At 42.7% G+C, this 24304-nt stretch overlaps 1 protein-coding gene across 3 annotated transcripts in view; it reads right to left on the bottom strand.

Moving 5' to 3' along the window:
- MYRIP (myosin VIIA and Rab interacting protein) overlaps nucleotides 1–24304 on the bottom strand; it is a 366004-nt gene that overhangs the window by 17937 nt on the left and 323763 nt on the right. For all 3 annotated transcript variants that reach the window (XM_072726528.1, XM_026000964.2, XM_072726530.1), the window contains exon 12: nucleotides 9040–9234. In XM_072726528.1, coding sequence (XP_072582629.1) covers nucleotides 9040–9234 — 195 coding nt within the window. The remainder of the gene's footprint in view (nucleotides 1–9039; nucleotides 9235–24304) is intronic.

Here is a 24304-nt window from a genome sequence, read left to right as displayed (position 1 = left end):
TCTTCCTCTGTGAGATTTCTCTTCATGTCTTTTGCCCATTTCATGATTGGATTGTTTGTTTCTTTGGTGTTGAGTTTAATAAGTTCTTTATAGATTTTGGAAACTAGCCCTTTATCTGATATGTCATTTGCAAATATCTTCTCCCATTCTGTAGGTTGTCTTTTAGTTTTGTTGACTGTATCCTTTGCTGTGCAAAAGCTTCTTATCTTGATGAAGTCCCAATAGTTCATTTTTGCTTTTGTTTCTTTTGCCTTTGTGGATGTATCTTGCAAGAAGTTACTGTGGCCGAGTTCAAAAAGGGTGTGGCCTGTGTTCTCCTCTAGGATTTTGATGGAATCTTGTCTCACATTTAGATCTCTCATCCATTTTGAGTTTATCTTTGTGTATGGTGAAAGAGAGTGGTCCAGTTTCATTCTTCTGCATGTGGATGTCCAATTTTCCCAGCACCATTTATTGAAGAGACTGTCTTTCTTCCAATGGATAGTCTTTCCTCCTTTATCGAATATTAGATGACCGTACATTTCAGGGTCCACTTCTGGGTTCTCTATTCTGTTCCATTGATCTATGTGTCTGTTTTTGTGCCAGTACCACACTGTCTTGATGACCACAGCTTTGTAGTACAACCTGAAATCTGGCATTGTGATGCCCCCAGCTATGGTTTTCTTTTTTAAAATTCCCCTGGCTATTCGGGGTCTTTTCTGATTCCACACAAATCTTAAAATAATTTGTTCTAACTCTCTGAAGAAAGTCCATGGTATTTTGATAGGGATTGCATTAAACGTATAAATTGCCCTGGGTAACATTGACATTTTTACAATATTAATTCTGCCAATCCATGAGCATGGAATATTTTTCCATCTCTTTGTGTCTTCCTCAATTTCTTTCAGAAGTGTTCTATAGTTTTTAGGGTATAGATCTTTTACCTCTTTGGTTAGGTTTATTCCTAGGTATCTTATGCTTTTGGGTGCAATTGTAAATGGGATTGACTCCTTAATTTCTCTTTCTTCAGTCTCATTGTTAGTGTATAGAAATGCCATTGATTTCTGGGCATTGATTTTGTATCCTGCCACGCTACCAAATTGCTGTATGAGTTCTAGCAATCTTGGGGTGGAGTCTTTTGGGTTTTCTATGTAGAGTATCATGTCATCGGCGAAGAGGGAGAGTTTGACTTCTTCTTTGCCAATTTGAATGCCTTTAATGTCTTTTTGTTGTCTGATTGCTGAGGCGAGGACTTCCAGAACGATGTTGAACAGCAGTGGTGAGAGTGGACATCCCTGTCTTGTTCCTGATCTTAGGGGAAAGTCTCCCAGTGCTTCCCCATTGAGAATGATATTTGCTGTGGGCTTTTCGTAGATGGCTTTTAAGATGTCGAGGAAAGTTCCCTCTATCCCAACACTCTGAAGGGTTTTGATCAGGAATGGATGCTGTATTTTGTCAAATGCTTTCTCTGCATCTAATGAGAGGATCATATGGTTCTTGGTTTTTCTCTTGCTGATATGATGAATCACATTGATGGTTTTACGAGTGTTGAACCAGCCTTGTGTCCCAGGGATAAATCCTACTTGGTCATGGTGAATAATTTTCTTAATGTGTTGTTGGATCCTATTGGCTAGTATCTTGTTGAGAATTTTTGCATCCATGTTCATCAGGGATATTGGTCTGTGATTCTCCTTTTTGGTGGGGTCTTTGTCTGGTTTCGGAATTAAGGTGATGCTGGCCTCATAGAACGAATTTGGAAGTACTCCATCTCTTTCTATCTTTCCAAACAGCTTTAGTAGAATAGGTATGATTTCTTCTTTAAACGTTTGATAGAATTCCCCTGGGAAGCCATCTGGCCCTGGACTCTTGTGTCTTGGGAGGTTTTTGATGACTGCTTCAATTTCCTCCCTGGTTATTGGCCTGTTCAGGTTTTCTATTTCTTCCTGCTCCAGTTTTGGTAGTTTGTGGCTTTCCAGGAATGCGTCCATTTCTTCTAGATTTCCTAATTTATTGGCGTACAGCTGTTCATAATATGTTTTTAAAATCGTTTGTATTTCCTTGGTGTTGGTAGTGATGTCCCCTTTCTCATTCATGATTTTATTAATTTGAGTCTTCTCTCTCTTATTTTTAATAAGGTTGGCTAATGGTTTATCTATCTTATTAATTCTTTCAAAGAACCAACTCCTGGTTCTGTTGATCTGTTCCACAGTTCTTTTGGTCTCGATATCATTGAGTTCTGCTCGAATTTTAATTAACTCTCTTCTTCTGCTGGGGGTGGGGTCTATTTGTTGCTTTTTCTCTAGTTCCTTTATGTGTAAGGTGAGCTTTTGAATTTGAGATCTTTCCAGTTTTTGAATGGATGCTTGTATTGCGATGTATTTCCCCCTCAGGACTGCTTTTGCTGCATCCCAAAGATTTTGAACGGTTGTATCTTCATTCTCATTAATTTCCATGAATCTTTTTAATTCTTCCTTAATTTCCTGGTTGACCTTTTCATCTTTTAGCAGGATGGTCCTTAACCTCCACGTGTTTGTGGTCCTTCCATACTTCTTGTTGTGATTAAGTTCTAATTTCAAGGCATTATGGTCTGAGAATATACAGGGGACTATCCCGATCTTTTGGTATTGGTTCAGACCCGATTTGTGACCCAGTATGTGGTCTATTCTGGAGAAAGTTCCATGTGCACTTGAGAAGAATGTGTATTCAGTTGAGTTTGGATGTAAAGTTCTGTAGATATCTGTGAAATCCATCTGGTCCAGTGTATCATTTAAAGCTCTCGTTTCTTTGGAGATGTTGTGCTTAGAAGACCTATCCAGGGTAGAAAGACCTAGATTGAAGTCACCAAGTATAAGTGTATTATTATCAAGGTATTTCTTGAGTTTGGTTATTAATTGGTTTAAATATTTGGCAGCTCCCACATTCGGGGCATATATATTGAGGAGTGTTAAGTCCTCTTGTTGGATAGATCCTTTGAGTATGAGATAGTGTCCCTCTTCATCTCTCACTATAGTCTTCGGGGTAAATTTTAATTTATCTGATATAAGGATGGCAACCCCTGCTTTCTTTTGAGGACCATTTGAATGGTAAATGGTTCTCCAACCTTTTATTTTCAGGTTGTAGGTGTCCTTCTGTCTAAAATGAGTCTCTTGTAGACAGCAAATAGATGGGTCCTGCTTTTTTATCCAGTCTGAAACCCTGCGCCTTTTGATGGGGTCATTAAGCCCGTTCACATTCAGAGTTACTATTGATAGATATGAGTTTAGTGTCATCATATCTATTCAGTCCTTGTTTTTGTGGATTGTTCCACTGAACTTCTTCTTAAAGGGGAATTTTAAGAGTCCCCCTTAAAATTTCTTGCAGAGCTGGTTTGGAGGTTACATATTCTTTCAGTTCCTGCCTGTCTTGGAAGCTCTTTATCTCTCCTTCCATTTTGAATGAAAGCCTTGCTGGGTAAAGTATTCTTGGTTGCATGTTCTTTTCATTTAGGACCCTGAATATATCCTGCCAGCCCTTTCTGGCCTGCCAGGTCTCTGTGGAGAGGTCTGCTGTTACCCTAATATTCCTCCCCATAAAAGTCAGGGACTTTTTTTCTCTTGCTGCTTTAAGGATCTTCTCCTTATCTTTGGAATTTGCAAGCTTCACTATTAAATGTCGAGGTGTTGAACGGTTTTTGTTGATTTTAGGGGGGGATCTCTCTATTTCCTGGATCTGAATGCCTGTTTCCCTTCCCAGATTAGGAAAGTTTTCAGCTAGGATTTGTTCAAATACATATTCTGGCCCTCTGTCCCTTTCGGCGCCCTCAGGAACCCCAATTAAACGTAGGTTTTTCTTCCTCAGGCTATCATTTATTTCCCTTAATCTATCCTCATGGTCTTTTAATTGCCTGTCTCTTTTTTCCTCAGTTTCCCTCTTTGCCATCAACTTGTCTTCTATGTCACTCACTCGTTCTTCCACCTCGTCAAGCCTCGTCGTTAGGACTTCTAGTTTGGATTGCATTTCATTTAATTGATTTTTAATTTCTGCCTGATTGGATCTAAATTCTGCAGTCATGAAGTCTCTTGAGTCCTTTATGGTTTTTTCTAGAGCCACCAGTAGCTGTAAAATAGTGCTTCTGAATTGGCTTTCTGACATTGAATTGTAATCCATATTTTGTAACTCTGTGGGAGAGTGGGCTGTTTCTGATTCTTTTTTTTGAGGTGAGGTTTTCCTTCTAGTCATTTTGCTCAGTGCAGAGTGGCCAAAAACAAGTTGTATTGGGAAAAGGAGAAAAAGAGAGAGAAGGAAATAAAAGAGAAAAAGAAAAAAGAGAAAGAAGAAAAAATAGGGGAAAAAGAGAAGAAAAAGAAAGAAAAAGAAAGAAAGGAGAAAAAAGAAAAAAAAAGGGGGGGGTGGGGGAAGCAATCAGAAATCAAGAAGAAAGAAAAAAAAAGCACAAAACAGAACAAAAAAAAACAAAAACAAAAACAAAAAAAAAAAAAAAAAAAAAAAACCACGGGGGAGTATCTTCCGATTCTGTGTACTTTAAGTCCCTTGACTTCCCTTGGAACTGGTCCGTGTCGCTGGTCTTCTGGGGGAGGGGCCTGCTGTGCTGATTCTCAGGTGTGAGCACTTGGGGGAGCTGCTCTGCCCCTGCCTGGTGCAGGGCTCAGTGGGGGTTGTTCACCCCGTGAGGCCCCGGGAGGAAGCCACAGTGGCCGGGGCAGCTCTGGGACCCTGGAGTCAGCCCCCGCAGTAGCTCCGGGGCTCTCCGTCTGCAGGGCCTGGGGGCTCCGGGGCGGGGTCGCTGATCTGCTCAGCTCCGGGCAGGAGCGTCCTCGCTGTCCTGGGCCCTCCCGGCCTCTGCCTGTCCCGGGGGAGGCCGGATCCTGGGCTGTGTCCCGGCGCCCAGTGCTCCGGGGCCTGCGCTGTTGGATTCGCGCTCCCGGCGGTGCAGCCCCCTCCGCGGAGCCGCCGCCCGAGCCCCTCCGAGCTGCTCCGGGTCCCGCCGAGCGCTGCAGCCCTTAGGGAGCTCAGCGCATCTCCGGGGCGCAGTTCCTCTGTTACTGTCCCAGGGAGCCCGAGGGCATCCCCGCCTTTCTGGGGATCCTGCTCCAATTCCCCGGGAGGCCTTTCCCCCGGGAAGGTCGGTGCAGCTCCTGCTCCTCCGGGACGGGGCTCTCCTGTCCTGGGGACACTCGCCCCGGCCTCAGCCCGGCTCCTCGCGGGGCCCCTCCCCCTTGGAGGCCTTTTGTTCCTTTATTTCTTTTTCCCCGTCTTCCTACCTTGATAGAAGCGCGAACTCTTCTCACTGGAGCGTTCCAGCTGGTCTCTCTTTAAATCTCAGGCCGAATTCGTAGATTTTCAGGATGATTGGATGGTTTTCTAGGTAATTTGTTGAGGACAAGTGACTTGGAGACCCTACTCTGCCGCCATCTTGCCCCTCCCCCCCTCTGTATCTCAATTTTCCTAGAAAGACTATACAGATTGCTGAAACTGATTTGAGCTTCTAGTGTCTTGTCGGACGTGCTTTCCATGAATCACATTCTAGAGGACTACATCTAGACAGTAACTGATAGCATTTCTTGGTTTGCTCTTGAAGGCAGAGGCCCACCTAAGTAGCCATGACCATCTCTACAAGTGCCAGGGCCATGTCCTCTCCTGTGCCATGGACGGTGCCCAAGAGCCTTCAGGAGAAGGACAAACATCCCCTGCCTGCTCCCGGATTCTGTGGCAGAGCTGGGCTCCCTTATGGGGCAGTTCTACTGTGTCTGCTGCTACTATAGACACAGTGGGACTTGGTGTTGTCAAAAGTTATAGGTCAGTGCAAAAGGGAAGTTGGGACTGTCCTTCCACTGTCTCTGTGCTGGGAATTATGGGGTGCTCCAGGCTGTTGATCATTTAACAATGAAGAGAATGGGCAGGTCCTTAGCAGGTGGGGAGGAAGGGTGAGGGAGCTGGGAGGTGGCTCATCTCTCCCACTTATAACTCTGCATAAATCCACAAGGTGGCCTTTGTGGGTCCCCACTACTCACACCACAGGTCTGAGAATGGTCATGCCAGTTGTTGTTGACCCCTAGATCCATCTTCCATTCTTCTTTGTCTCACTCTGTTTTCTGTGAGGCTGTTCTGTATGAACCTCATCACCCAGGCTTCCTGGCTGGTTGGGATGGGTTTGGCCAATGAATGGGAGACACCAGCAGGAGACCAAAGGCAGGAGGACAAAGAAGCCTGTCTTCCTTTCCCTGTCCTCTACACATGTGGTCTTCATGGGGACAGCTCCCACTAGGGAGCGCTCCTCCAGGCACCAGCTTTCCATGGACTATACTGCCTGGGGGGTGGTGACTGCTTCCCCAACACCACCCCAACTGCTACTCTCTGAACCTATCCCTGGAGAGAAGTCCCTTCCTGAAACTCATCTTTCCCATCCAGGCCCCTACAGATACAATGGATCCCTGTGCCTCACAGCTTTCAGGGAGAGCTGAAAATCTGGGGATTCTGAAGTCCCCAAAGCCCTACTCTGATTAAGTGGTTAACAAGGCAGTTTGTGAAAACAGGAGACTTGACATACGAATGACATTCTGTGTTATCTCAGGTAGCTCTGAAACCTTTAGAGTGTTTTTTAAAGATGAAACATTCTCAAGCAAATGTTCTCTTTCATCTCCGAGTCCTGGTCTGTGGTAGCCAATGTTCAGAAGGTGAGAATAAGCATCTCCGTTTCTATTTCTATTTCTGACAGTCCTCGGTTCCTCAGCACAAAGGAGCAAACAGTGGAAAAAGAGGGAGCGCTCTTTTGAACACAGATGGACATAAAGCCAGGGTTTAATTAAATCAGCTGCACCCAGAGGCCAGTTTAGGAATCAGCTCCACCCTTCTGCTGCTCAGCTGAATTCCATCCTGGAAACGGCAGAGCAAAACCAGCCCCCGGCTCTGTGATCTTTATCTCTGAAGAGATAAAGAGAAGAGTTGTCCCTTCTCTAACTCAAAACCAATAGAATTCAAAGGAATAGAGATGGAGTTTCTTCTGAGGCAATGTGAAAAGCAGGAAGGGGGAAGGGAGAAGGGGGAAGAAGCAGTTAACTCTTAGGAACAGGCGAGGCATCTTCGAGGGCCTGACACAGGTGCAGGGAACTACAGATACCCGCCACCCCCAGAAACCCCTGCCTTTGTAGCAGGTCCATGTGGGGTTATGGACAGCTCACATCAGTGGGTAAAGGCATGTGTTTTGACCTGAAAATGTTAAGGAACCCAAGGAAAGAAAGTATATATGAAAAGGAACTGACAAAATGAAAACTCCCACAAAGCCATTGCATTTTTCAACATGCCCCTTGGAGGAAAGAAAGGTACACTGTCTTTGCTTTACGTATGCCACGAGAACCCATGGTTGTCATGTAAATCTGAATATCTCATGCATTGTATATTGCTTTTTTTTTTTTTAAATACAATACTTGGTAAAAAAAAAAAAAAACCCTTTCCTGGTGAACCATATCTTGACTTTAACTTTTTAAATTCTGGGTGTCCAAGATGAAGGCCATTTTAGGGCTATCAGCACTGAAAGAACTGTAGTATAGACATACTTAACAGAGACCCTCCACATTAGCAGTAAAACATTTCTTCCTATAAAAAAGGACTTCAATCATCTGAATCATATTATCAGGTAAACATTCTTCGAGCACCTCTGTGTCAAGCTCTGGGAAAGGGCTGGGACTACTGATGTGAAAGAAAGACCGTGCTCCGCAGGGATTTATACATAGGATTCCTAATCTGGGGATGACAGCCAACCTGTGCTACAGCCTCCCTGCATCTCCTCTTCCAATATTTGACAATGTCTGGAGACATTTTGACTGTCATATTTTGATGTCACTGGCATCTCGTGGGTAGAGGCCAGGGATGCTGCTGAACATTCTACACCACACAGGACACCCCACACAACAAAGATTTATTGAAACCAAAATGTCAATGGTGCTGATCTAATGGGGACAGATAGATGAATAGACAGAAAGGGAAGTAAAGTGACGTAAGGGGCAGTCAGACCTCTATTTAGGTTTTATGGGAATTCCGAGGGAGCCAGTGTTTAACTTTTAAGATAAAGCAACTATTGGCATATTTTTTTAAACCTTGAGTTGTTTTGCTTTGTTGTTGTTTCAACTTTTTGCAAAAGTTGCCTTTACGAACAGTTCCTGATGTCTGAGAACTGCACCCCAAAATCAGGGTTGATTCTGCTGGATCTGGAAGGATGGAATCACTTGATTCAATATCAGTTTCATGGGCAGGACTATGGCAATTGGTGATGGTGACTGCAGCCCGAGTGGCTAATGTCCCAGTCTCTGTGTCTGCAGTGGTGTTCTCAGCGTCAGAAAGTTCTCATTGGGAATTTATTAAAATACTCAATGAATGTGGGTATTTGTATGTGAGAATCTGTTACCTCCTTTCTCTCCTCCCAAACTTGGCTAGAAAAATCCACTACCAGCATATAGGTCTATGAGCAGGACAGACCACTTGTGACCTAAGTTTGATGGGCAGACACCCCCTTTCCCTGTGGTGGCACTGTTAGTGCTCCACCTGGATCCCCTGAAGTCCCCTTACAGTTTAGACATCCCCCCCAGGCTCGAAGCTTTAGCTTGCTTTTGTTCCCAACAGCTCAGCTATGCAGAAGACTGCCTCGGGCTACTCTAGACCAGGTTGCAAGAGAGTGAAGTGCCTGCTGGCTGTAGAAAAGGCCAGTTCCTTTGCTTCAGGTCAGGACAACTCTCAGGTGCAATTGATACCCCAGGGTTTCCTGCAGGATCTGTCAAAACTACTCTTTGTCTAAGGCCATACCTTTGCTTGACTTCATCCCTTCCCCCTGTCTTTCACGGGCCTCCCTGGGGGAGCACTTCCCTAAGAAATCACTTGCACACAAACCCTCACTTCAAGGTCTGCTTCTGAGGAACCCAGCCTGAGACCCTCCCTGAGGATATATTTGCTGTGGTGGTGGTGTGTATGTGTCCTTGCATGGTTTGTGATGGGTTACACCTTCATCAGTTTCTTTTTTGCACATGTTTGCCCTAGATAGGGAAACATCCACAAGTAATAAAATCTTACATTTTCTTCCAGGGAAGTCAGCTGCTCATCCAGCCTCACTTGGTCTGTCCCAAGAGGAAACGTCCCCTTCTCTCTGTCAGGAGGGACAGGTGGGAACTCCCAGGGCCCCGCGGACTCTGCTATCAGTTCCTCAGTGGCATTGATGACTTTTAGGACTTCTGTGGAGATGTTGCAGAGAGAAACAGCAGAATACTTCTGTTTGGTTCAATAACAGAAGGGGACAGAAGACAAGAACAGCACATTAACAATGACATGGAAATTCTACGTCATCATGGTGCTCATCATGAGACTGATCCCATTATAACACACACAAACATCGATGTGTCAAAGGAACAAGAAGCTAAAAAAGTCTGCACAGCAGGAGGGCACCTGGAGGAGGCCTGATTTGACGTGGCCTAGCTTCTGTGACTCACACTGAATCATTTGATTCCTCAGGAGGGAAGAAGGAGACCTCAAGTTGAGGCTACTACATCTTTAGCCCACTATTGGTGGTTTTATACCCACACCTCATTTTCTAGATGGTTTTTACTTCCTCAACAGAGCTTCAGTCACAGACTCTGTCAAGCTACACCCATGGTGCAGTCTAGTAGGGAGCTTTCTGGACTGGGTGCTAAGAGACCTGGGCTCTAGATCTGGCTCTAGCTTCATCTTGACCAAATTACTTTATACTCTGGAACTCAGCTTTGTCATCTGTATAATGAGAATTTTGGAAGAGTTTCCCTGTAGTGTGTCAGTAGCCCCTGTGTGTTTAGCTCATTCACACCTATTCTCAAGCCCATTCCCCCTTGTTCTGCTCTACCATAGAGGCTGATCAGGAATATACTCCATTTCCCTCCTCCCTTGCAGCCAGGGGCAGTCATGTGACACAGTCCTGACCCAGTGAGCCTGACAGGAAAGCCTGCCAAAAGGGCCTCTAGAAAAGCTTTTGTTTCCCTAACCAGGTCAATAGATCCAGCTGATGTTCTCCTTCCCCACTTGCTTCTGCCTTGATCACAGGTGTATAGTTGTGACAAGGGTGAGGACAAATACCGAAATGCTGAGTAAGGTGGCTCAGGAAGACTGAAAGAGCCTGGCCCCAACAGCAGTGGATCAGCTGAACCACTGTGAGTCACCCCCTGTCTCTGAACATCTTGTTACATGAGAAAAATAGTCCCCTACCATTGAAGCCACTATTGGCCAGATTTTCTGTTATTTGCAGCTGAATTTATTCCTCACTGACACAAACTTTTACATTCAGGGCTGAAAATTACAATCAGTCCAGTTCTGGGCCAAGGTCATTGATGGAGAGAGGCTCTGCAACCACAAAAATTTATCTGCATCTTTGAGTTCATCAGAACATAGAACACCAAGCAGTAAGTTGGAGTTCAATGTTTCTTGATAGTAATGGTTTCTATCTAGAATCAGGTTTATTTATCCTATCAAAGGGTTTGTAAATTGGAAGTCCAATATTGCCTATTGCCGACCGAGGGATGTGTATATGTGTGTTTACCATTTACCAGTAAAATGTTTCAAGATAATCTGGAATTATAATGCTTTTGGAATCTTAGGAGATACCTTTCTCACTCATATTTATCCTGGCCAAAAGATTAATGATGGCTATGGCTTCATTTTGCGAAGTCTGTTCTTCCAGGTAGATTCTACTGCAGGTTTTATCTTGCTAGAGGATGTTTTGATACCTTTCCCAATTCACTAAGGAATCAATGTATTTAAGTAACAAGTCAGTGGCTGAATCCAGTCTGGAAGCTGGCTCTGGGCTTCCATGCAGAGACATATGGTCTTGTATCTGTCAACCCTATGTAGGGTTAGGGCACATGTGCTTAGAGGGCTCCCCATCTGGCCTGTCTACTCCGCAACAGTTGCTTGACTGACCGAAGAGCCACACTCCTTTTGGTTTCAACAGACTTTGCTATAAACCCAAACAATTGGGTCTGGGGTGTCAGGAGAATGAGATGGAAGGATGGTGACACAGACCCAGCAGAATAAGGGCGGTGTCCCTGGAAACAGCCAGGGTCAACTCTTCATGAGAGGAGAAAATTGCAGGGGCCGTCCCCTGCTGTCCAGGATGTTGTGACTTGTTATGGCAGACTGTGAAGATGAATTGGGCTTAAAGGGATTTTGGCACAAAACACTGCCACTGTTTGCTTAAGTTCATTTTAGAAAAGGTGATGTATGTATGAAAGCAGATTTGTCATCCTTAGTATGTAAGTTTGTGTTTAGAAAGTGTGTCCCTTCTTTGGTAAAAGAGGTGTCTTTGTACATTTTTTTGAAAAGAAAAACATATGACTAAAGGATTCAGAAAAAGACCACAGCACAGTAGAAAGGAAAGTATGAAAATTTACATATCTCCAATGAGTACAGGGTTATTAAGGGGTCAAGGTTATTCATGGGAAGGATTTACGAGGTGCTTAAACAGGTACTGTGTATGTCCTGATTCCAACTGAACACATCATATCAAAGTGATAAGCCAGGCATCCCTGTTGCTTGGCTGTCATTATTCCATCCTATCCACTAATAGGGTTGTTTATTCAACCATAGAGGTTGCAAGCTGGGAGCCAAATATTGCACAGAGGCATGCTTTTTTTTTACAAGAATGCCTTCCATGAAACATGCATTTGCCAGTTCTCTGCAATCCCCATACTGTTCATTCTACATATTTTAATAGGGATAATCTATGGTGTGCAGATTCCTCTTCAGGTGCTGGGATAAAGCAGTGGACAATGAATGAGGTCCCTGGCCTCCCGGCATGTCTTTAGTCTTATCCCAGCCACTTGACATATGGACATACTTTCCTGGCCCCTGAAAGCATCTGCATTTGCCACTAAGTCAGAATGTGGCATACCCGGCAGCTGGTCTGAGGAGAGTACCACAGCTTCTCCTGGAAGGTCTTTGATCTTGATAAAGTCCTGGAACACTTCAGAAGCTAACTAGCCACCATCTGGAGGAAGTGGCAAAAAAAAAAAAAAGTATATAAAAGTATATGAAAACTGGACAAGATCTTTGGCTGGTGAGCCAGTTGGCAGGAGTATTCCCTCCAGTCTGACGGTGAGCCCTCCAAGGGAACTACACATTGGAATCCACCAGCCTCTGCAGGGAATCAGGGCTTTGCTCCTTGCCCACTACCGAGGACTGGGCTGTCTGCTTGGACACGGGGATGGCAGTGAACAGTGCACCTACTGGAAGTGAAGATTCCTGAGGTTTAATTAGCTGAATGACAGGAGCAGGGCTTCAAACCCCTCTGTTCCTTAGTTTACTCACTGATCCAATAAAGGAAATCAGAAGATTTGTTAGAGGGCTGACACCGACTTGTTATGTAAATGTCCTGCTCCCTGCCCAGTCTAGATTTAAAAGTAGAAAGCACCTTGCACAATTATGTTAAATAAAGCTATATTTAGCACTGGACAGGGTTTTGTTCAGATGAAAAGCTGGTGTGGATTGGGGTGCTGGCAGGAAGCCCTGTGTGTGGGAGAAGTGAATAGCTAAAGGATCTTTCTGCTTAAAGCCCCAGAGAGCTGAGCTGAATGGCATAAACCAAGCATAATTTGAGAGCCCAAAGATAGCTATTATGGTAGCTGATGGTACTCCAGATAGTAATTATAAGATGGATCCAATGTGATGGTTTCATGAGATCAAAAAAGGGAGAGGTAAAAGTGTGGACATTAGCAGACAGCATAGGGCGACAACAGATCAGGAAAGTTGGCCTCAAGGACATTTAAGGCCAAGGGCTCCACAGATGATGGGATTGAAATGGCCATGTAGTAACAAATTCAACCTTCTAGTGATCAAAGAAATACAAATTAAATGACAAATTTCATTAAGTGCCAGATATCCGCACGATTCCCTTTCTACACGCTTGGTGTGTGCCAACATGACCTGGCGCAGCTGGAGGATGGCTTTAAGGGGTTGATTTACCATGGGTTCTGTTTGCTCTGATGCACTCACATGCCTCAGTCTCCCTACCACTGATGGTCACTGCCAAGAGCCCAAGTGTCCAGTTCAGCCTGTGTCACAGCCCCACGTGGAACATCAAATCCCAACGCTGGCTTCACTACCTCTGGGACTGACACAAACAGTCCACATTCAGGGTACAGAGAGTGATAAGAGCACTCTAGTTTCCTCGATCATTCGCCAGAGGCAACAAAATAAGCGACCTCAACAAAGACTCATGTTTCCTGCCTGCCTGTAAGAAATGGCAGGGCCAAAGCAGACCTTTCAGAAGGTTATGTACCACTCCAAGGCTGGAGTCCCGCCATGGTGGCCATTTCAAGGGACCCAAGACTTGTAGACTTGCAGAAGAACAGGGCTGCACCCAAATCACAAACCCCAGCTGTAGCAACCTCTTCTCTCTAGAGACTGCAGAGAGAGGGAAGACTTCTTTACTTTTTGTCTCTCTCCTCTCCAGCTTCAGCATCAGTGATTTCTCTATCCTGTCCCCATGCACTCCCTCTTCATATAAAACATGTTGCTAGAACACACTCCTCTTCCATTTACTCCTGCTTATAAACAGTTTCCCAAAGACATGTAGAATGCAAGGTGTTGCCAGGGGGAGATTCTGAGTCTATAGAGTTCTAAAGAAAAGACAGTTTCCATCCTAAATGCTAGGTATACTTGCTTATTAGCAATCCTTGCAAACTCTCCTGAGATTTTTCTCTGGCATCATCATTCATATCAAAGCTTTGTGTTGGCCAAAGAAATGCAGACTCATTTCAAGCTGGAATAGACAGGAATGCTCCTTACCAGAATATCCCAAGCTTGCCAACACGTGAACAGCAGGAGCACGTGAAATGCCTGGCTTCACAGAGGGGGAATGCTTTGGATGCCAGAGGGCTGATCCCAGCCTTGGCTCCCCCCAGGCGCAGGCATGCGTCTGCCTGACTCAGGTAGGCCAAAACAGATCCCGTGTCTGGCTGTGTGTGATGAACAGAGCTGTGACAGAGGCCTAGGGTGTCTACTAATTTGACTTGATATAAGTCTTGGTATGATCTCATTTAATACAATGTGGGGGAAAAAGAGCTTTGAGGGTTAAATGATGTGTGCAGGTATCTGGGGCAGAAGAGCAATTTTTCTAGCCCTACCTTGGGAAATGTTCTGTCGCCTATTAACAAGAGTAGAAAAGCTAAACAGGTAAAAGCTGAAGGGACATCGGCAGTAGGGTTTTTGTGAGATACAGAAGCAGGTAGTATGCTTTGAGGCCCATGGGTCAATCCCTGAAACAGGAGTGGGCAGTGGTGAGGGGACTCTTACTCTGGCAGGGTCTTGCCAAGGGCCTCCTGTCCACTGGGCTCGGCAGGCATGGAGCCTACGGATCATCATTCTTTTAGGAGCCTATAAAAATGTTTTAATCTCTTTTAAAATTGGAAGATAAAAAAGAACAGGAACATGTTTTAATACATAATATTGATATATTAATCTTTATACCAACACAGCTGTGAAACCTGATCTGTAAGTGTGTTTTATAGAGGAAAGGGCCCATATGGACAAAAGGGCTTGGGCACAGGGAAGTCATAAGTTGGCTCTGAAGTGGCTGCACCAGAGCCCCCTGTGAGAAGGCATGTGGACAGCAGCGTGCTAGTGCGGCCTGTCCTCTGGGGGCATCACTGTCCTCCCTAGACATTCATGAAGGCCCCAAGCACGTCCCTCTAGGAGTTCTGTTAATGCGCACTTGGGAAAACCCTCTGTAGCTTCTCACAACTGATGAAGGGAAACAGTGGGTATGGGTGCTGTGGTCTTGTGGCTTCCTTTGAGCAATGATGCTAATGTGACCTCCTCATTGCACACCCCAGACCATGAGGCTTGGTAAATTCTGGTTACACTGTCTGTGACACTTTGGGTAAATGATTTAACTTCTCTGAGCATCCGCTGTGAAGTGAAAGAGAGAACACCATCTAGCTCAAAGGGCTTTTGAAATTAAATTAGACAGAACGTTTCAAGTGTCCCCACAGTGCCTGTATGGGTTGGCCCCTCCTGAACAATGCCCCCCCCCCCCCCCCCCGCCCCACTGCCTCTAGGCGTATCTGTTACTGCTAATGGCCCTGTGACTTAGATGGCTTCCATTATATACCATGCTCTCGAAACATCTTTCCTTGGCTACCTGGTGTTTTGAAGAATGCTTCTTACTGTTCTTTATGGAAAAAAGTTAAACTTTGCTGCTCTTCATTTCCCAGTTTTTTTTTTTCTTGCCAACTCAGAATATTTTAAAAAAGAGAAAAAAAGCCACTATGATCTAGTATTGCTGACCACCACCATAATTCATAAAGAAGGGGTAACTTGACATCAAAAAAGGAGAATGTAGTATCTAAACATAGAATGGTCTGTCCTAAGAAACAGCAGCAGGCAATCTGACATCGACACTCAGACTGTCCCCCCCCCCCCCACCAGGCCCACACACACATACCCTGGACCCTGTATTCCCCTTTGGGAGTAGAGTGAACCATGTGTACTGATATTTAATAAAAACAAGGGATGTCATTGCCTAGTTGGGAAACTGAACGAATCAGGCCCTCAAACATCACCTGCTATTTTCCATTATCACCAATTTAATGCAAGCCTTCTGGAAGAGTCTACTCTGTGCCAGGGCCCTGCCGGGGACGTAGGGGTGTGAGCCACGGTCCCTGTCCTCAGAGAGCAGAGAGGGGAGAGGGTCATAACGACCAAGAGCAGGTAGCAGAAGACAGGCTCTACCCTGCACTGTGAGCAATAGGCTGCAGATCTGCGGGGACCCCAGCAGTACGTGACTTTGGGGTTGGTCCAAAAGCACAAGAAAGAAGTAAGGAACAGTGAAGATGAGGAGGATCTTCTGGACAGCAGTCTTGGAGGTGTGGCGACATGGAGACCAGCACTGTAGCCTGGGATTTGCTGAGGATGACAAACTGGAGAAGGGAGATGGGGACCAGGCAGTGGCCTGAACACCAGCCTCAGGAGTTTGAGTTTTATGCTCCCAGCTATCAGGTGCCACAGAAGGCTCTTGCTGCTGTTGTTCTCAAGAGCTGGCATTTCCGGAGCACCTCCTGGGTGCCAGGTTCTGGGATGAGCACTTTATTGGCCTTGCCTCCCTGACTCTCTTGGCCCTCTGATGCACGTACTATGATCACATCTCACAAACGAGGAGCTGAGCCTCAGGGATGGGTTTGCTCTGAGGCTCTGCACCCAGATCTGCCTGATTTTGAGGCTTAGGTTCCTCACATGCCCAGCGAGAGGCTTAAGCTTTAGGAAGCCCGTTCTGACTTCCAGAGGAGGAACAGATTTAGGGCTGGGGAGAATTCAAGGCAGAGAAAAGTGTTGGAAACTACTATTGCGGCTGGAATTCAAGGTCACCGGGGCCTGCGGTGGGGCAGCTGCCAGGGAGCCCAAGGATGAAGAGTAGTTTTCTGGAAAGAGAGCTGAGAGCATCCTGTGGCTGAGAGTGGGTAGGGAGACAGCCGGATGGGCTGTAATCCTAGCCGGGTGAGCTTAGTGAACCCAGTGAGCTGGCACAAATAGATGCCAGTAAGGTTTCAACGCCAGCAGAGCAAGAAGGGTTCACTGGACTCTCGGAATAAGGGAAAATATAATATTTCAAAGCTCTTTCTGACAACCCAAGAGACTATGATTACCAATGGCCAGGATGGAATAAGCTCCAGGTTATCCATGTAGTCTTTCTTTTGAATCTATCTTTCTGCTATCAAGTCTCCTGAGACACAACCTTCATAGTTGGGTAAAAAGGAGAATATGGTAAAAGTGTGGGACCCTCCAGTTCTCCTTTCAGCGTTGTGACAAATGAACGTTCTTCAGGGGGCTAATGAGAGACCGCCGGACATCCCAGATAACCCAAGGAAGGACTTTCCCAGGGCTCTTCTAAGGATCTATTTTAACGCCAGGGAGTGGTTCTCATGCAGTGTAGAAAAGCCCCTCAAGGAGCTCAAGTTACATAAAAGTCGCATGGTGCCCCACCTTCTCCCCTGCTGACCGTTGCTCCCAAAATCTCTCTAGGAGTGAAGAGAAGAAGAAAGAAGACAGCCAACTCAGAGCTAATGTGGGTCCACCTGGTGCCATTAGAGCTCCAGGCTTCTATTACATTTAACCCTCACAACAACCTGACATGGTTGTTGATTTAATTCCCTCTTTAGAGATGAAGAAACCATGGCTCAATGAAGAAGATGCAGAGCTGGGATCTGAGCCCAGACACTTTGGTCTTCAAAGCCTACGCTCCTTCCCACCTGTCACACCATCTCCTCCACACATAATTCCTAGGACCCAGTGGTTTGTAGGAAGTGATTGTGGAATTGAATTGTATTGAGTAATCAGATCAGTGAACACTAGGTCAGCGAGAGAAGGGCCGCATATGGGGGAGCCCTCAGGTCATTCCGCAGCTTCTACCAGTTGACATTGATCTGAATGAGATCCTTGATTTGGCGACACCATCCACCAAGTCACACTATAGAGCTTGAGGTCTCCCCAGTGATGAACTCTGGTTTTGAGTCCTACTGAACGTGCTTAGGACTGAGCCACCAAGGACACTCAGTGAAAAGGGATGTGGTTTATAAGGAAATCTGCTCTAAGTGTGGCCCAGACTTCACGGTCTCCTCCTTACTTTTCTGTCTCATATTACAGATGCTGTCTTGGCTTTATGAAACGCTTCCATCAAACTACCAGAGAGAGCAAGGAAATTTGTCCAAATGCCCTGATTTCATGTATTTTTTTCCCTTTTCAAAGGAAAGAAAAGAAACTCCATATGTCCTTTTAAATAGTTGACAGAAATCTGCTAGAAAAATTCAATGCAAATATGTTTCAGCTCTCATAAAACATAAGGCACTTCTGACGATGCCTCTACAATCCATCGAAATACATTCTCCATGAACAGACCCCTGTCCCTGAAGTGACTTGATGAAAGAGGGTGACACAGAATTGTGTCATTTGAACATATGTAATAAAATGACACTATGAACCATAACAGAGATTAGAGGAATGTTTAGGTTGTTAAGTCATCCAGGTTTTGATGGTCAGGGCTATTTATGAAAGAAATAAGATTTCCTATCTTAATGGTGATGACAGAAATGAATTTTTGAAAATGTGCTATTTGTAGTTTCATTCCAGAATTAAACTCCCTGGTCTATATGTTTTCCTGAGGTCATTTTCTTGTTTGGTGTCAGCCACTGACACTTAGTGAAAGTCACTTCTGGATGGGCGAGGATGACAGAGGAGGGGGATGCAGGGGTGGTTACCTTTGACCAAACCTGCCCTGGTAGGTGTACTGCAGGCAGGACTTCCTTTCCCAGCAGAGGGGGTAATATTTTTTGCTTTTGCATACTGATTGGCTGTTCCTCAGAGAAACAGTTCCCGATACTGATTGAGTGTCTGCCTTCAGCTCAGGTAATGATCCTGGGGTCCAGGGATCGATCGAGTCCCACATCGGGTCCCCACAGGGAGCTTGCTTCTCCCTCTGCCTGTGTCTCTGTCTCTCTCTCTGTGTCTCTCATGAATAAATAAATAAAATATATTTTTTTCTTTTTAAAGGAAATGTTTGCCCACTGCTGACAGTAACTGGCATTTGCCTGGGAACATGCTTGCTTCTTCAGAAGCCCAGTGAGACATGGAGCCACCTTCCGCGTTCGCTGGGAAAGGAGGTGGCACATGGGAGCCTGAATGATCTTGGTGAATGAAAGGTTCTCCTTGTCACTTCTCTCCAGACACCTTTCCAGGTCTCCTAGGTCTTCTAGGCAGGTAACTCTTTCTCTTTTCCCTGCTGTATTGCAGCTCTTGGAATAGTTCAACAATTATTTGTTGAATAAATGGCAAATGAACAGGGATTTCCCTCTCCAGAGCTTGTACAGCCACCTCTCACAAGGGATGCTGGCACGTCTTTATTGTCTCCTGTACGTACTGTCTGGCCTGCACACATCTATGAATATTTGTTCCAACACCATTAAGAAGTTTCTTTTTCAACTAGGGGTGAGAGGTAGGTGGGAATCATGAAGTAACTCATGAGTTAAATTTTAATATATTCCAGGTACTTCTGGGCTATTATATTATATCTTGTATCACTCTCTCACAAATTTAACTACTGTGTCTTTAAAGCATACTGTAATATCTTAATACAGGCGTCCTCTTCACTCCTATTTTAGTTTTTGTAAATGTTTCTAAATTATTCTTGACTTTTTTCCTATTAGATTTTCTTTCTTTTGAGAAGCTAAAAAAATGCCTGGTTCAGATTTTGATTTGACTTACTTTAGGCTTCCACCTTAATTTTGGGAAGAATTGACCTTTACGTTATCTTTTCTTCTATCAGACTGCTAGGTTTCCTGGAGAATTGCAGTTTTCTTAAGTTTTAATGTCATATTTTTTGGTTTCTATTGTGGATAGAATTTATTTCCATTTTATCTGCTCTCTCCAACTCCCAAACTTGGTTTGAGATTCATCTGCAAATTTCATTGCAAATTAATGGCTAAACTAGAAGCTCCTGTTATGAGGAATTCTAATGTAAATCCTAGAATTGACACTTGAGCTGTACTGTGTAATTATGTCGAACGATGTGGATTTATGGATATATCTGCTACTAACAGACCTTTTCTTCAAATAGAGTGGATTTTTACTTTGCATTTATTTGTGTTCAAGGTTGCTGTAGTCTTTTGCAGGCTCTTTATGTCTCAGGTAAATGTACACTTATTTGGAGGCCTTCCTTGCTGTGCAGGGATCCTTTGTATTTGTCCACATAGTTTCCTTTCCCATAATATGCAAGAACTATTTCAAACCCTCTCTACAATCTCAAAAACTTCAATTCCACTACTCCTTCACCATCGGAAGACAGACTTGCCTTCTAGGTCAGAGAGCAGATGGTGTGTCTGGGTGGAATACAGAACATAAAACAAAACCTCTACAACTTCCCGACATCAAATCTACCCACTTACTTGTATCTGGACCAAATCTGTCTGCTATTTCATTGCTGATGCCCTCATCTGTTTTCTGGACCTCATTCTCTCTATTTCCTCAAGAGTCTCTTATTGTTGGACGTTGAGGTCATTGTTTCCCTACAAGAATAATGCAATGCTTGGTGGATGGCAATGATATACCCTGTGCTGCTTGTTCAGTTTTTCCATAGGATAAAGGATGGAAAGTACAATTGCTGGATCAAAGGGTATGCCCACTTTGATTGCTAGGAGTTACCCAGTTACCAGGGTGCTAACATTTGCTCCTACTGTTTAATGAGCATTAGACTGTCCTTGAACTCTTACCAACATTGGCTATGGTTCTTTTAATCATCCAATTGGTTAGGCAAAGTGACATTTCCTCGTGTCAATTTGCATCTTTGTTGCTCGTCTAAACAAACGATGAACTTTGTCCCATTCATGGCTGTCTTCCCAGTGTCTCACTGTACATTTGTTGAACGGGAAAGATGAATGTGCAAACCATACTCTAAGTTCTAGGCTATATGTTGAATTAAATATGGTTGAAATGCAGTTTAAGTTAAATATTTTTTTCACATGCATATTGGCCGTTTACTTTTTTTTTTTTTTTTTTTTTTTGGTGAATTACCTGCTTATGTGCATTGCCCTTTTTATCCATTAGCATTATGAGGCTAAGTAATTCTTTGCCCAACATATATTTAAGCAGTATGTCCTCCCAATGATTGTTTGCTTTTTAATTTTATGGCTTTTGAAAAATCAACGTCTCCCCCCACCCCAATTTATTGAGATATAATTAAGACACAATATTAAAAAAAAAAGACACAATATTGTATAAATTTAAGGTGCATAACATGATGATTTGATACACATATATTGTGAAAGGATTACCATAATAGGGTTAGTTAATACCTCAATCATCTCATATAATCACTTTTTTTTTTTTGGTGTGTAGGGAGCATATTTAAGATTTATTTACTTAGCAACTTTCAGGTATATAATATAGTGTTGTTATAGCTATAGTCGCCATGCTGTATGATCCCCAGAACTTATTCATCTTATAATTGGAAGTTTATATTCTTTGACCAACATTTCCTCATTTTATCCATCCCACAGACCCTGGCAACTACCATTCTACTCTCTGTTTCAATGGGTCCAGCTTCTTTAGATTTTACATATGAGACCATATAGTATTTGTCTTTCTCTGACTTATTTCACTTAGCATAACACTCTCAAGGTCCTTTCATGTCACAAATGGCAAGATTTCCTTATTCCTCATGGCTGAGTACTCCATTGTACATATATGTCACATCTTCTTTACCCATTCATCTGTAGATGGATATTTAGATTGTTTCCATATCTTGGTTACTGGATAATGCTGCCATGAAGTTAGGAGTAGATATCTCTTCCAGATACTGATTTCATTTCTTTTGGATATATGCTCAGATATTACTGGATATTATTGGACCATATGGTAATTGAACTCCCATATTGTTTACCAGTGGCTGTACATTGGTATATTCCCACCAACTGTGTACACAAGGGTTCCCTTTTTTCCATATCCTTTCCAACACTTGTTTTCCCTTATCTTTTTGGTGGCAACCATTCCAACAGGTGTGGGGTGATATCTCATTGTGGTTTTGATTTGCATTTCCTTGATGGATTAGTGATATTAAGCATTCTTTTCATGTACCTACCTATTGGTTATTTGTCTTTTTTGGAAAAATGTCTATTGAGGTCCTCTACCACTTTTAAATTAGGTTGTTTACTTTTTTGCTATTGAATTGTAGAAGGTCCTTATATATTTTGGATATTAACCCTTATCATATATATGGCTCGCAAGTATTTTCTCTCATTCTGTAGGTTGCTTTTTCATTTCACTGATTTTTTTTTTTTTTTTTTTTTTTTTTTTGCTATGCAGGAGCTTTTCAGCTTGATGTAAGTTCCACTTATTCATTTCACATATTATTTTGTTACTTGTGCTTTTGGTGTCATATCCAAAAAATCATTGCCAATACCAATGTTGAGAAGATTTTCCCCTATATATATTGAGGAGTTTTAGAGTTTCAGTCTTTAACTCATTTTGAGTTAATTTTTGTGAGTAGTGTAAGATAGGGGTCCAGTTTCATTCTTCTGTATGAGATTATCCAGTTCTCCCATATTATTGAAGAGATAATCCTTTTACCATTAAGTATTCCCAACTGAATATATAAGGGTTTATTTCTGGGCTCTTGATTCTGTTTCATTGATCTCTATGTCTCTGTTTATCCTAGTACCATACTATTTTTACATCTATGACTTTGAAGCATAGTTTGAAATCAGGAAGTGCAAAGCCTCCAGCTTTGTTCTTCTTTCTTAGGATTGCTTGGGCTATTTGGGAATCATATGTGGTTTCATACAAATTTTAGGATTGTTTTTTTTCTATTTCTGTGAAAAATGCCATTGGAATTTTGATAAAATTTTGATAGGAATTGCACTGATTCTAGAGGTGGATTTGGATAGTATGAACATTTTAACAACATTAATTTTTCTGATCCATGAATGTGGGGTGTTTCCCCATTTGTTTGTGTCTTCTTCAATTTTTTTCATCAAAGTCTTATAATTTTCAGAGTACAGATATTTTACTTCCTTGGTTAAATGTATTCCTAGGTATTTTGTTGTATTTTTATGCTAATATGAATGGGATTTTTAAAATTTTACAGATATTTCTTTGTTAGTGTATAAAACACAACTGATTTCTGTATGTTGATTTTGTACCCTACAAATTTACTATATTTGTTGATTAGCTCTAACAGTTTTTGGGTGGAGTCTTCAGGATTTTCTCTATATAAAATTATATTTCCTGCAAACAATGACAATTTTACTTCTTTCTTTCCAAATTGGATGCATTTTGTTTCTTTTTCCTGTCTGAATATTCTGGATAGGACTTGCTGTCTATGATGAAGAGGCATGGTGAGAGTGGGCACTCTTGCAAAAGAGGAAAAGTTTTCAGTTTCTCACCATTGAGTATGATGTTAGCTGTGGGCTTGTCATCTCTGACATCTCTTTTAAGGTATGTTCCTTCTATACACAATTTGACATCTCTGACATCTCTGTTAAGGTATGTTCCTTCTATACACTATTTGTTGGGAGTTTTTTTTTTTATTATGAGAGGGTGTTGAATTTGGTCAAATGCTTTTTCTGCATCTATTGAGAGGATCATAATTATATTTTTCCTTCATTATATTAATGTAATATATTATATTTATTGATGTGTATATATTGAACCATCTTTGCATCCTAGGGATAAATCCCACTTGATCATGGTGTATGATTCTTTAATGTGTTGTCGAATTCAGTTTGCTGATATTTTGTTGAGAATATTTGCATCTATATTCATTAGGGATATTGGCCTGTAGTTGATAGTGTCCTTATGTAAGGGTAATTCTGACCTCATAAAGTGAGTTTGGGAGTATTCCCTCCTCTTCAACTTTTTGGAAGAGTTTAAGAAGGATTGGCATTAATTCTTTAAGTGTTTGGTAGAATGAACCACTATACCATCTGGTCCTGGGCTTTTCTGTGCTGAGAGGTTTTTGTTTACTGATTCAGTATTATTCATTATTGGCCTATTCAGATTTTCTATTCCTTCAAGATCAGTTTTGGTAGGTTGTATATTTCTATGAATTTATCCATTTATTCTAGGTTATCCAATTTGTTGGCATACAATTTTTCATAGTATTCTCTTTGTGATATTAGTTGCAATGTCTCCTCTTTCATTTCTGATTTTATTTATTTAAATCTTTTCTCCTTTTTCCTAGTCTAGCTAAGGTTTTGTCAATTTTATTTTTTCCCCCATTCCAGTTCTAGTTTCATTGATCTTTTTTATTGTTTTTCTGGTCTTTATTTCATTTATTTCTGCTCTTTTCTTGTTATTTCTTTTCTTCTGCTAACTTTGGGCTTTGTTCTTTTTTTTTCTAGTTTCTTGAGGCGTAGAGTGGGGTTGTTTATTGAGATCTTTCTTTTTTTCATAATGTAGGCATTTATTGCTATAAACTTCTGTCTTAGAATTGTTTTTGCTGCAACCCATAAGTTGTGGTATTTTGTTTCCATTTTCATTTGTTTGAAGGTTTTTTATTGCCCTTTTTATTTATTTATTTTTAAATATTTTATTTTATTTTATTTTATTTTATTTTATTTTATTTGAGAGAGACCAAGAGAAAGCATAAGCAGGGGTGAGGAGGCGCAAAGGGAGAGGGAGAAGCAGACTCTTTGCCCAGCATGGAGCCTGATGTAGGGCTCAATCCCAGGACCCCGGGATTACAACCTGAGCCAAAAGCAGATGCTTCACTGACTAAGCCACCGACCAAGCCACTCCTGATTTCTTTTTTGACCCACTGATTTTTTTTTTTTTA

The sequence above is a fragment of the Vulpes vulpes genome, chromosome 11 (genome assembly GCF_048418805.1).
Source record: "Vulpes vulpes isolate BD-2025 chromosome 11, VulVul3, whole genome shotgun sequence".
NCBI classification, from domain to species: domain Eukaryota; kingdom Metazoa; phylum Chordata; class Mammalia; order Carnivora; family Canidae; genus Vulpes; species Vulpes vulpes.
This window is presented reverse-complemented; position numbering and strand designations above follow the sequence as displayed.